Source organism: Rattus norvegicus, chromosome 4, assembly GCF_036323735.1.
Source record: "Rattus norvegicus strain BN/NHsdMcwi chromosome 4, GRCr8, whole genome shotgun sequence".
Classification (NCBI taxonomy): domain Eukaryota; kingdom Metazoa; phylum Chordata; class Mammalia; order Rodentia; family Muridae; genus Rattus; species Rattus norvegicus.
Window position 1 is genome coordinate 167839790 of NC_086022.1, and position 14668 is coordinate 167854457.

General features: G+C 36.3%; 1 protein-coding gene across 1 annotated transcript; it reads left to right on the forward strand.

Annotated features, from left to right (window-relative positions):
- The first annotated feature begins 5729 nt into the window (after positions 1-5729).
- On the forward strand, positions 5730-6692 carry Tas2r109 (taste receptor, type 2, member 109). Its single transcript, NM_001080939.1, has one exon. It carries the CDS (start codon positions 5730-5732, stop codon positions 6690-6692), a length of 963 nt encoding a protein of 320 aa, NP_001074408.1.
- The last annotated feature ends 7976 nt before the right edge of the window (positions 6693-14668 follow it).

Sequence of the window (14668 nt, forward strand, 5' to 3'; positions counted from 1 at the left end):
ATGCATAATTATACAAAATACAAGGTTATGATAGTTTTAAAGTATTAATTTGAAATGTGGCTTTTTGATTAATTTACTATCATGGATTCATAATATCATGTGTAATATCTTACTGATGACCCGTGGACAATCAATAGCTGATCTTTTTTTCCTTTTCTTTTTTTTTTTTTTTCAGAGCTGGGGACCGAACCCAGGGACTTGCGCTTGCTAGACAAGCGCTCTACCACTGAGCTAAATCCCCAACCCCTGATCTTTTTAAGCTATTAAATGCCCCAAGTTTAATGAAACACAGAAACTCTGAAATAAAGAAATTTAACTTCTTACTACTTAACCTGTTCTTACTACTTATTGTACATTAAAATTTAAAAACCTATCAAATTAAATGAATTCATGAAATAATGTCAAATAGTTAGTTGTATAATATGCTATATAGGGAGTAGATCTTTTTTAAATGCCCCATGTTTTATGCAGTTAAATCTTCAGTATGATATGATTCTGAATTTTACTAGAGATGAAAATTCTTTGTTCAGTCATAATTTTATTATTAAAATTTCTGGATCAAATTTATAATATACTCCCACAAAACGTGCACTCATTCACTGAAAATGAATGGGATGGATCCCCAGGTGGGGCAGTCTGTGGATGGCCTTTCCTTCAGTCTCTGCTCCAGACTTTTTCTTTATATTTCCTCCTGTGAATATTTTGTGCCCACTTCTAGGAAGGACTGAAGCATCCACACTTTGTTCGTCCTTCTTGAACTTCCTGCGGTCTGTTGGGGATCCAGACCATAAACCAAAGTACATGCTAACAGGTGCATAATATACCTGTCTCCTGAGAAGCTCTGCCAGAACCTAACAAATACAGAGACGGATGCTCACTGCCAAACATTGAGCTGAGAACAGGGTCTCCATTGGAGGAGTTAGAGAAAGGATTCTAGGAGCTGAAGCGGTTTGCAACTCCATAAGAACAATACCAACCAACCAGAGCTCCCGGGGAGTAAACTACCATCCAAAGAGTATATATGGACAGACCCACGGCTCATATGTAGCAGAGGATGGCCTTGTTGGGCACCAATGAGAAGAGAAGCCCTTAGTTTGGCTAAGGCTAGACCCCTCAGTGTAAGGGCCAGGGAGGGGGGTGCAGGAAAGGGTGGGTGGATGAGAGGGGAACACCCTCATAGAAAAAAAGGGAGGGGGGATGGATAAGCAGTTTAGGGATGGGAAACTGGGAAAGGGGATAACATTTGAAATGTAAATAAAAATATCCAAAAAAAGGAAATGTTTCTAATTAATTAATTTTTTAATTTTATACTCTAGAATATATTCCCCTCCAGGTCCACCCTTTGACTGTTCCACATCCCATACCTCCTTCCCCCACCCCTACCCCTGTCTCCATGAGGATGTCCCTACCCCACCCACCCCACCATACCTCTGAACTCCCTAGGGCCTCCAGTCTGTTGAGGGTTAGGTGCATCTTCTCTGACTGAACCTAGATCGGGCATTCCTCTGCTGTATATGTGTTGGGGGCTTCATATCAGCTGGTGCATGTTGATCCATTGTCTGAGAGATCTTGGGGGTCCAGGTTAATTGAGACTGCTAGTCCTCCTACAGGGTTGCCCTCCTCCTCAGCTTTCTCCAGCTTTTCCTTAATTCAACCACAGTGGTAAGGGGCTTCTGTTCATTGGTTGGGTGTAAATATCTGCATCTGACTCTTTTAGCTGCTTGTTGGGTCTTCCAGACAACAGTCATGATAGATCCCTTTATTTGTGAGCACTTCATAGCCTCAGTAACGTCAGACCTTAGAGCCTCGCCTTGAGCTGGATTCCCCTTTTGGGACTCTTGTTTAAACTTCTTTTCCTCAGGCTCTTCTCCATTTCCATCCCTGAAATTCTTTCAAACAGGAATAATTAAGGGTCAGTGTTTTCCTGTGGGATAGCAACCCCATCCCTCACTGAATGCCCTGTCTTTCTCCTGGAGGTGGGCTCTGCAAGTTCCCCCTCTCCCCTGTAAGGCATTTCATTTAGGGTGCCCTTTGAGTCCTGAAAATCTCTCACCTCCCAGATCTATGGTACATTCCAGAGGGTCTTCCCAACTTCCTACATTTCAAGGTCCTCTGGAAGTTGCCTGTTTCTATTATTACTGCTGGCCCTCAGGTCCTCAGTCCTTTTCCCTCACCCAATACCAGATCATGTCCCCCACTACCCTTGTCCCTTTTCCCTCCCAGGTTCCTGCCTTGGAAATTGCTTATATTTAATATCTATCCATTGTACCATTTGATCATATTTTAATGAAGCACAGAAGCTCTGAAATAAAGAAATTTAACTTCTATTAAAAGCAGTTCCAAGGGAGGTTATATTCTTCTATTTGGTTTGTTTTCTTTCCTACATATTTATATTATTATGCTAAAATTTTAAGGCTTCTTGTCTGGGTTTACTAGTGATAGAATATTATAATTCCCACACAAAACATACAAATATAATTGTGTTTGGTCAAGTAAACCAAATAAGAATTGTGTATTGTTTTCCAGAGCTGTCATGTGTGATAGTAATGCCTGTGTTCGAACAATTGAAAGGCAGAGATAATGAAAAACTATAATTCAAAGCCAGGTTAAAGTGTATTCAGATTCTTGTTTGAAAGATGCTGCCTGTCATGCTCTTGCAATGGGGATGCACTGTCTAACATGAAATTCTATCATCATTTGGTTACTAGTCATGTGTTACAGTTCTTTTTCTTAATTATTTGACTAACCACAAACAAAAAAGATGGCAATGTGACATACAATGATTTCAATGTTGGCTTATTATTTTTAAAAGGAAAAATTTGTTCCAAATTCATTAATTTCATGTTTTGCTTTCTTCATCTCCCAAGGTTAATGTTTCACAGCTAATAATCTTGTTTACTAGCATGCAGAAGAAGCATGTTATCTTGCATTGTACTGATGCACTTTTTTTTTTGCAAATCCATGCATAATTTTTAGGTTTCTCATGGCATCTAGTAAAATATGAAACCCAGTACTTAGATCACAAAAGAAAAATTAAAATTTTCAGGAGGATAGTGATCATCTGAGATTTGCCTAAAAAATCTGTTATCACTGAGTTACCGTGGTTTAAAACTATATTATCAGATTTTGAGAATTTCATATATTATATTTTGATTTTTTTTTACCCTTCTCCCCCAAGTCATTCCAAAGTCACCCATTTTCATACCTTTCTAAACTTGTGTCATCATTTTTCCTTAGACCTAACAATTCCATAGAATGTTGCTCACAAACTCTTGGGAGTAACCAACCACTTTCAGATTGGATTCAAATACTGTGGTGTGAAAATTCTCCTGTGGGAAAATGAACAAACATCTATCTACCCACGCAGATTTGGAACTGGTACCAGATCAAAATCCTAAATTTTAACTTGAGGCCCTAATGAGTTTTATTGGGTTACTAATGGAAATGTGTTTGAAGGGTTACTGATAGGAACAGGTTACTCAAAGATAGATACATCACAAAAAAAAAAAAAAAAAAAAAAAAAAACCTCACTCTTGAGTGATTCATAAGAGCTGGAGACTTGGAGTGAATTGCGTAACCCACAGGGTTTGTAGCTCAACAAGTTGAATGGTTTCCTTTCCAGTTGGTTCAGTTGTCCAAAGCCTGTTTCACTTGGCTCACTTGTCAGAGACTATTTTATTAACATAAATATCCATTGAAATATGTACATCAAATTATTATTACAAACATACTTATTTTGGCATGGAGAAATTTGTAAAATCATAGAATAAAATTGTGGTTGATTAAGACTATTTTGCGAATATTTGAATTTTGTGTAACAAGTGCATTAAGTGGTCATAAATAGAATTTAAATAATATACAATTAATTATAGATGAAACACATGCATTAACAGTGTTTTTTAAATAGGTGAGTGTTATTTGCCCTGAGGCACTTACATTAAAGAAAGTTCTGCTATATTCACGGGTGATTGACAAACACTAAAGTGTGTCATTTCCAGTGCACTGTATTCTGGATTTTTAAAACTTCAGGCTAATTTTAATTTTACTTTGCAGATGAAATGTGAGAATAATGTTGTATTCCGCTCTTACCTTCTTTAGGAAGACTCTCTCCCTAGGATCTGTTGTTGGTCAGGTGGAAACTATGAAGATTCCAAGTCAGAATGAAACTTGCCAGGGAGAGTTCCATGCAAGTGGTGTAATTATTGCTGGAAATCCAAGTCCTGAGGCTTTCCTGAAAACCCATGAAGTCTCACTATCAGGACCGATTCCACTCAGCTCCACCTCTTATCCTGTTTATATTTGTTTCTCTTCATGCTTGACCTCATTTTGCTACCTGGAAGAATTCGTGTCACAGAGAACACCCTGTCTCTTCACTGAAGGTATGTGTGTTTTTCCATTCTTAGATGTTTTCTCTAAATTATCCTATACTTGCCTGCTCTCCCTTCTTCATGTAACCTACCACAAAAGATGGATTATTCTGAGTTTTCAAATCATTTACTTTCTTTCTGCAGTACTGCTTCAGGGACTGAAAGTACTTTTTAAAGACTTTAAATCACTGCATGCTATACATTGCCACCCACACTATATTTGGCAATCATCTCTTAATATGCCATACTATGTTCTGTATTGCTCTTTAGATACTGAATTATGACTATATCAAAGTATAGTTTCTTCACGTTTCCCAGTGTGTGTGAGACATCCTTCCTCTGCTTTGGTGACAACCAGTTATGGTTAAAATGCCAATACTGGAGGAATTTAAGGGAGAGCTGAGACTACAATCTGATGATGTTTCCTATTAATGGAAGAATCTGTTGTACCAGTCAAAGAGGAGCCAGGAATAAGGAGGTGTCTTACTATGCGGATGACGTCATCTTCTTGGTTGACTGGTTGCAGCATAAGGACGGTTTCCCCTCTTACATTCATGGATATAGTAGCAATAAGACATCAGATAACATGGAAAGCTCATTATAAACATAACCTGACCAAATTGTACAATGCTAAGCATGATCTGTACACACAATAATGTTGACTAAAGTAGATACATTTCGGAAAAATTTTAAAATCATTTGAAACTCAATAAATATATACCTATGTGTGAGATTGTAGAGCTGTATGCATGCATGTGAGATAATGAGGAAGTATGTTTACTGCTTTATATTCAAAGATTAGAAATCCTCATGACACTGTTACACAGATAAGAATAGGAGAGATAAGGACATCACACGGCAAGGTCTCTGAAATTTGCTGTACCTATAAAGTCTTAGAGCTAAGAGAGTCCCATATCTTTTTAGATTTTTGTTGTTGTTTATATACATGAGAATTTCTGAAAATGTCTTCCACAGAAAAGAAAAAGTCCTATGAAAATACATAGATTGAAGCAAATACAGGTAAGTGATGAAACTCATGTTTTCATTTGCAATAAAGCAGCATGTGAGTTTTCAATCTTTTCTTTATCATTGTCTAGAAAATGCTACAGGAGCTGAGTATGAGCAAAGCAGTTCTGGCCTGACTCTCCTGAGCTGTGTGACGAGGAGTATTATTTTGTGGAAAGAGCTTCAGACTCCATCACTGTAATATCTCCATGTTTGTTCCTCTATTAGAGTGTATAGGAGAGTTAAGCATAAATATTCTATGACAAGCAACTCATAAATCACCAAAATCTTCAAACTGCATGTTAAAAATAGCATTTCAAATAAATATGTTTGTAAATCTTAAGAATTAATATAAAAATGGAGCATTTTTTGAAGAGTATATTTGATATCTCCAAGAATGTACTTCCAATTATTTTATTCATTGAATTAATAATTGGAATTATAGGAAATGGTTTCATGGCCCTGGTGCATTGCATGGACTGGGTTAAGAGAAAAAAAATGTCATTAGTTAACCAAATCCTCACCACCTTAGCAACCTCCAGAATTTGTCTGCTCTGGTTCATGCTATTAGGTTTACTAATTACCTTACTGGATCCAGATTTAGCTAGTGCTAGAATGATGATCCAGGTCGCCAGTAATCTGTGGATTATAGCTAACCATATGAGCATTTGGCTTGCTACATGCCTCACTGTTTTTTATTTTCTCAAGATAGCCAATTTTTCTAGCTCTCTTTTTCTTTATCTAAAGTGGAGAGTTGAAAAAGTCATTTCAGTTATATTTCTGGTGTCGCTGGTCTTACTGTTTTTAAATATGTTACTAATGAACTTGGAAAATGACATGTGTATAGCTGAATATCATCAGATAAATATATCGTACAGCTTCATTTACCATTACCGTGCAGACTGCGAAAGGCGTGTTTTAAGACTTCACATTATCATCTTGTCTGTCCCCTTTGTTTTGTCCCTGCCAACTTTTCTCCTGCTCATCTTCTCCCTGTGGACACATCACAAGAAGATGCAGCAGCATGTTCAAGGACGCCGAGATGCCAGCACCACGGCCCACTTCAAAGCCTTGCAGACCGTGATCGCCTTTCTCCTATTATACTGTATTTTTATTCTGTCTATGTTACTACAATTTTGGAAATATGAATTAATGAAGAAACCCCTTTTCATTTTATTTTGTCATATTGTATATGGAGCTTTCCCTTCATTCCATTCATATGTCTTGATTCTGGGCGACATGAAGCTGAGACAGGCCTCTCTCTCTGTGCTGTTGTGGCTGAAATGCAGGCCAAATTACATAGAAACGTTAGATCTCTAAAACACTATAAACCATGCTGTATATTGTGGACAAGGATTAGTCAATGATTTTTTTTGTATTTCATTTTCAATATTTAAATATTCTTTGACTTTAACTGTATGAATTTGATGTTTTGTTTGCAATAACCATTAATTAAAATTATTGATTAACAAGTTGTGTACAAGGTTACTTCTTAATACACAAAAATGACATGTTTATACTCCACTAAAACATAAATATGTCAAAATTACATAAATTTTGTTTCTACCATTAGTCATGGAGATTTTGACTTATGACTTATATCTTATGTGTTTTAATATTTCCAACAAACTCTGATAAAAGTGTGTGATTGAAACCATATAATATAATATAATATAATATAATATAATATAATATATGTGAACAAAATTTAAGAGAAGAAATGTATGGTATAATATAGAATTATAAACCTCTGAAAATACAGAACTCAATTTGGAAATATTTTTGCCAATTCTTCAGAGCCATGAGGCTACTGTGTTTGAGTTATTGCATATTTGTTATTAATTTTATTATTAAACATTTTAAAATAATTTCATAATTATTATAAGAATGTAATTTACATTTCTAGGTGCAAAGTACATTATTTTAGGTAATGTAGTGCAATCTATTTTATTTTATTTTAACATATAATTATAAGAAATACAATGTTATTATACACTTGAAATACTAATTTGAAATTGTTATTTTTAATATTTTTAATATTACACACCCATACTATCATGTGAAATATGTTATTGATGGCCCCCACAATCAATAGAAAAGCTTCAAATGTATACTTGTTCTTATTATTGATTGCACACTAGACTTTAAAAACCTATAAAATTAAATAAATTCATGAAATGGCTTCAAAGAATTAGTTGAAGAATATGATACAAAAGCATTAGATCGTGGGGAGATGTCCAGTATTTTATGCAATTAAATCTTCATTATGATACATTTCTGAATTTTAGTAGAGATAAAAAGTTCTTTCTTTAGACATATTTTTATCCTTAAATTTCTTTAACTTTCTGGGTCAACTTTATAATATACTTAAACATACTCCCACAAAATGTTCACTCATTTATTGAAACGTGTATACAGTTAATAACCATTCATTGCACCATTTAAATATATTTTAATGAGAAACTGGAGCTATGGAATAAAGAAACTGAACACCTCTTACAAGCAGGTCCAAAGATATGAACCTTTTATGTATTTAAGTCCCCAAACCAGGAAATATAAGAGGTTGATATTCTTATGTATAGTAGAAAAGTTTTTCAAATCTGAGATATATTCCTCAGAGTAACCTTAAGTGTCTCTGCCTTGAATCCCCCTGCATTCTCACACATGATTACTGAGAGTTTTCGCATGACTGGTCGAGCATACAGCAGAGAATAAGGATTCAGTGGAAGGTGAGAGTAACACCCTTTAATTGAGGGAACACCCCACACAAATTCAGACAAAATACAAGAAGACATCCCCAGTTAGAGCTGGTGACAGATAAGCATTTCATAGACTGTTTTGTTGCTTAAAGCAAATATTCCTGCTTATCAAATGCAAAACAGTTTCAAGGTAAGGAAAGAAAAAAAAGCATAGCCTCCCTGTTAATCTCAATGTGTATGTGATATACCTATCAATAACATTTAATGGAGAATATGGCTCTTAATTCCTGTTTAACATCTACAGTGAAAGAAAAAAATTAATAGCCTTCCCTGTATTCCTGATAAAAGTATGTTTTACAATACACACCAGGAGATATATGGGAATCTTGTAAACTAAGTTCTATGAATTTCAATTATTAAGCTATAAATCCTAGATGTAGAGACATCTATGTTAAATTTCCTTCAAGGTCAGGTGATGGGTGGATAGAAAAGTGTTTGAATGATGACTCCGTAATAGTGGAGAGGTAGAACGTTGCAAATTCAGAACCAGCTATCTTGATCTGTCTTTAGTTTTCTCAGTAGCCATTCAATATTGTTACTTTGTCCCCAATCTCATATTTTTATCAATATCATATAAAAATTTTGAACTTGTTAATATAAGTACTAGCTGTGTGCATAGGTATATGTGTTTATAATGATTTATAGAACAATGTTTGTGCTTGTAATGATGGTATTATTTTTATTGAAGGGTTCATATTAGCCATTTACTTGCTGCTGTAATAAGACATCATGGCAATATTATGGGAAAAGGCATACTGATGACGGTGATAATATAGCTAGCCGAGGGAGGAGGAAACTGAGATATCACAGCTTCTTCTGCAAACAAAACATAGGGAGAATAAATAGAATGATGGGGCTATAAACTCTCAAACCTGTTCTCTGTGATGTACCCCTTCAGTGAGACTATATCCCAGCCCTCAAAAGTGCTTCAGACATGGGCAGTTGTAATAGCTGAGCCTATCTGTGACACTTCTCATCCAAACCACATTACCTATTTGACACTCACAGACTTACTTATGACCATATCAGAATGCAAAATGCATGCACTCCAATACCCCCAAAGCCTATCATTGTTTACATTTTCACTGCTGTTTGACATTCTGAGGCTGAAGATAGATTCTATCTCTTAATTATGCCTCCTATAAAATCACAAATCAATTGCATACTTCCAACATACAATGGTACACAATAGTCCTTTCAATTCTAAAAGGAGAAATTCAGGCTGGGAGGAGAAAAGCAGAACGAAAGCAAGGGTGAGTCCAAATGTAAAGATACAAAATCCGTTAGCAGCAGGTCAAGTGCATCTAACTCCAGTCTCCCTTCACCTCCTGAAATATGTGTCTTTCTCTTGCAATGATTTTCACTACCTGTGCACAGCTCTCCATGAAAGATACAGAAAAATAGGCAGTGTGTTAATCAAAGAGAAGAAGTCAAGCAATATTTTCAAGTACAAAACAAGTTATTCTTCAGTTAAGACACTTTAGAATGTATCATTTGAAATTCTGTAGTGACAAAATCATGTCTTAGTGATAAAAAAAATGTGAAAATGCATAAGAATATATCTCCTGTGTCAGCATAGAGCTAGAAAGGTGATTCAGGAGTTACAAGCACTTACTGCTTTTTCAAAGGACCTGCCCTCTGGTTTTAGTTCTCAATATTCAGGCTATGGCTCACAACCCTCTGTGAAACTTGGTTCCTGAAAATCCAGCAACTCTCCTGAACTTCCAAGTCTCCTATATGTATGCATTAAACATACATGCCCTCATGTGTACAATACATACAAATAAATTAAAGTTCAATTTTTTTCTTTTTTATTAGATATACTTCTTTTTTTTATTAACTTGAGTATTTCTTATATACATTTCGAGTGTTATTCCCTTTCCCGGTTTCCGGGCAAACATCCCCCTCCCCCCTCCCCTTCCTTATGGGTGTTCCCCTCCCAACCCTCCCCCCATTGCCGCCCTCCCCCCATAGACTAGTTCACTGTGGGTTCAGTCTTAGCAGGACCCAGGGCTTCCCCTTCCACTGGTGCTCTTACTAGGATATTCATTGCTACCTATGGGGTCAGAGTCCAGGGTCAGTCCATGTATAGATATACTTCTTTACTTTCATTTAAAACGTTATTCCCCTCCCAAGTTTCTGATCCATAAGCCCCAATTTCCTCCCCTCCCCGTCCCCCTCTCCCATGTGGATATTCCCCCTACACATCCCCCTTATTGCCCCCCATATTCCCCTGCACTGGGGTCCAACCTTGGCAGGACCAAAGACTACCCCTTCCCCTGGTTCCCCAACAAGGCTACTCTCTACTACATATGCAGTTGGAGCCCTGGGTCAGTCCATGTATAGTCTTTCAGTAGTTCAATTTAAAACAGCAAAATTTATTACGGTGGGTTCTTCTTACAGAGAAAGAATCCATTTCCAACACAATTTTAACTAAAACCTAATAGAGTCCAGGAGCATACCTAAAATATTTCAATACTGAAGAGTTAAACTCTAATTACTGAAAAGGCATTTTCTTGTCTGCTAACATGAGCTATTTGCTTGGTGAGAATTATCGGATTATAACTCTGAATGTGAACAAGGAGGGTTCTGTCTGGGGATTGATTAGAAAACTAAGGGATAAAATTTCTTGTCTTCATCTCCTTAGAAATTTATTCTTTTTCTTTCCTCCTTCTTTCCTTCCTACTTTTCTTTCTTTTCTTTTTATTTTTTGACATGAGTCTTCATTGGCTATGGCTATTCTTTGAGGAGTAGATGACACCAACACCAAGCCTGACATGTTTCCCAATGATGTAGGTGGTGGAGAAATCACCCAAGTAGGGGCTGATCATCACTGTTTTGATGTCTACCTGTTCAAAGGCCTTGCCTTTGTACACACCCACCACGCTGCCTACCTCCTCAGACAGAATGATCATGTCCCCAGATGGGTCCTTACCTTCTTGATCTTCTCATGTACAGGGCCTCCTTTTCATCCTTTCTCAAGTGCTTGAGTAGTGAGTGCTGTTTCTAATGCAAGTAACAATTTAGGCAACACCTCTGATGCATGCTGTACAATTACTTCAGAGGCTCATAGGACATGCCCAGCAATTGGTCCAGTCTATGACACATTAGCTGTACTTGCAGAAGGTCACTTTTCCTTCTGTACCACTTCAGCCATCTTGGTGGCTGCTCAGAAAAGGAATTATGTTGTGTTATTTTATTTCATGGGTAGGGGTGATTTTATTTACATGTACTTCTGTGCACTGTTTGCATGCACACTGCATGATTATGTCAAAAGAGGGCATTGAACTCTCTATAATTGTACTTACAAGCAGTTGTGTCATACCCACATGGTATGACAATTGAACAGGTGGCCTCTGGAAAGAACCCACTGACTATCTCTCTAGTCCCTTCAGAAAGCCAAATAGAAAGTATATAAAATTGTAGGAGGCAGAGATTTGCTTATTATCTGTGCTGTAGAAGATTGCTTTTTTATTGTAATTTGGAGAACAAAAGTCAGAAGTTGCTGGGAAAAGTCTATAGATCTTTCCCTTTAATTTTTTTGCTCTAATGCAGTAATTTATAACACATCATTCCTTGGTAATAATAAACCATTCAAATCAACTGCAGAAGATCAGGTTTCATCTAGTAATTTAGACATTTTCTTTCTACTCTGTCCTTTGTAAATATTAGCTGATATCTACACTTGATCAAGTCAAAATGAGGCAGATGTTCAGCAAAGTTAACAATGGCAAAACTATGAAAAATAATGTCCTCATTTGCAAGCTATCAAATGAGGAATGAAAATTTCCTTCAGCACCTGCTTTGGAATATTTCAGTCTAAGGCATATAGTCTGGTGGTAGTTCTGAGATGTCTGAGAAATGGTAAATCCCATGCAAAAAGTTTATTGTGTGTTTTCCTGTTTTGTTTTTTTTTCTGTTCAAAAACTGTAAATGGATCCTGAAAGTTCAATGCACATATTAAAAAAAAACAATGTTGCTTGAATTTAAGTTTGGAAGTCATAGCCATGGAGATGAAATTAACACACACACACACACACACACACACACACACACACACACACACACACACACATATACAATCCTTCAAGACTTGAGTTTATTTGTAAGCATCAGTCCTATCCAGAGAGATCCTGACCCTGGGAATGTCTTCATAGTACTGGTGACTTGCAATAATTGGAACAGGAGATATAGAACCTAAGCTTAATTTAGATTAATTGTCTTTTCTACCTCAAGAGCTGCTTTAATTGAAGAAGTTAAGACATTGTTAGGAAACTGTGATCAAACACATTTCACAGATGGAAAAATACAAAATTATTCTCCTTGATCAGTAAATATCAACCATTACCTCCCTTTCTAGTTCTGCCATATTATGTTTGCTATGAAGATGGTTCATTTGCTAATCTTAAAATTTTCTCCCTGTAAAGTGTGGGACATAAGCCTTCACATTTAAGATCAATCACAAGGACACTGTGTGACTTCTAGTGGAAACCGAACTGTCGTTGTGTCTCTTTACACCTTCTGCGATTTTTCTAAAAGAGGCTGATAATTGAGTAATTTCTAAAGATACTCCTGCAAAATACTTTAACTACATTAAGTGAAGATGAGTATATGAGTGTGGGTATTTGAAGCATTTATGAAAATCAACAGACATATTGGGAATACTTACCTAAATGATGACAAGACATTTCTTTGGAATTCTAAAGCCAAGTGTATTTCACCAGGTTCTTATTCTGCCAATGTCTTCTGAAGTTTGGACTGGATTGCAGTTTGCAGCAGCCATAAGATTGCTCAATAGCTGTAGTTTCAGTTGCAGGGATTCTGCCATCCTCTGCTGATCACTGAAGGCACCAGGCATGTGCATGGTATATGCGCGTATAGGCAGGCAAAGTATTTGTGCTCGTACCATAATAAAACAAATTAAAAGAAGTTTTAGAATAGTTGACATTTTGTAGTAGTTTCTCCTAAAATTCTAAATAAAATATTTTCCAAACAAAAGAGAAAACAATGTATTTATATATTTATGTGTGTGTGTTTTTCTTTAATACATTTGGTTTATACAAAGAAAGATAAAATAGGCAGTGGAAAGTGTGAATTATTCAAATCGAGCACAGATGATGTGGTGGACTTTTATTGGGTTAAATAGACAGTAGTATGACTCAGATTGTTATTTATTTAATAAGTGCGTGTTCCTTATTTAATAAGTAAGAGTAGTACTGTCCTTAGTTGGAGGTAAGCCAAAACAGCATTCTAATAATCAAAATCAACCCAGACATTTGACAAAGAAAATATTTTATTTAGAATCTTAGGAGTAATTAATAAAAGAAAAGAAAAATGACAGTGTAATGGGAGACAAAGAAATAAATCAACCTAATTTAAAAGTAAAACTGCATTGTATTGCACATTATAAAACCAAAGTACACCTATGTTAACTTAGCACATATTTATTAACCATATTTCTGTGAGTTTACACAACATTTTAGCAAAACAATGCAAGGAGTTGAAATATAGATTTTTAAATTTTCGTAATTACATGTTGGCACATGAGTAGTAAGTAAAACAATGAAGAAAAATTATTACACTAGGGAGATAAAGATAATAATACGAATGATCAAAGACCTCTGATACAAAGTTTGGGTCATTTTCTTTCTGGCTTTTTACATAGGCAAGTCTTATGTTCTGGATATTCTATAAATACCTTTTTCTCTCTTTGGCTTGCAATTTGCCATAGACCAGTCTCAGCAGGAAAAGGAGTTCTGAAAGAATGAGTGTCTGGAAGTTACAACAACAAAGAAATAGAAGTCCAATCACGGATCTTAGCTAGCAGCCTATTTTCTACTGGAGACAGCTCCTGGCCTGCTTTCTCTCGGATCTGCAATTGGCAATGCCTGCATTTGATCTGCTTCTTATGTTCTGCTCCAGACCTTTCTCCAAGTGGTTCTCTCTCGCTAGTCGAAAACATCCTCTGGATAGCTCATCTCCTGCAGATCATAAGCCCAGTCTTTTATTTCACATACCAATTCATTTATTTTATTTCAGGTTTCTTTTATGTTGTCCTGTGAATCAGCATCCTGTGACTCCAGCCCCTTAGTTCTGAGGAAACAGCAAGCACGCATTTTCTTCTAACATTACAAAAGAATTCAGAGGTCTGCCTGCTTCTGTTAAGCACAGAAGCTAAGCTAGTCTAGTGAGACTTAGTTCTGAAATTACCGTTTCTACCACATCTAACACACTGTTCCGTCCCAGGCTGATTCTGAACTCAGGAACTTGTCTGCCTTTATATGCATGAGTAAAAACATTCAGCTGAGTGGGATCTCCTGCAATCACAACTCCCTAAGTCTCTATCTTCTTCATTAGTATCTTTCTGACAAATTGACTCCTAGTATAACTGTCTCTGTTCCTTTAGCTTCATGAAGCACCTCGTGTAATTCATGTGGCATCTTTATATTTTGCATAACTGAGAAATTACATATTTTTGAACTCATGTTGTTAAGAGTTCTTTTCCACAGCCTTAAGAGCTGTCCTGAAGGTCCAGCA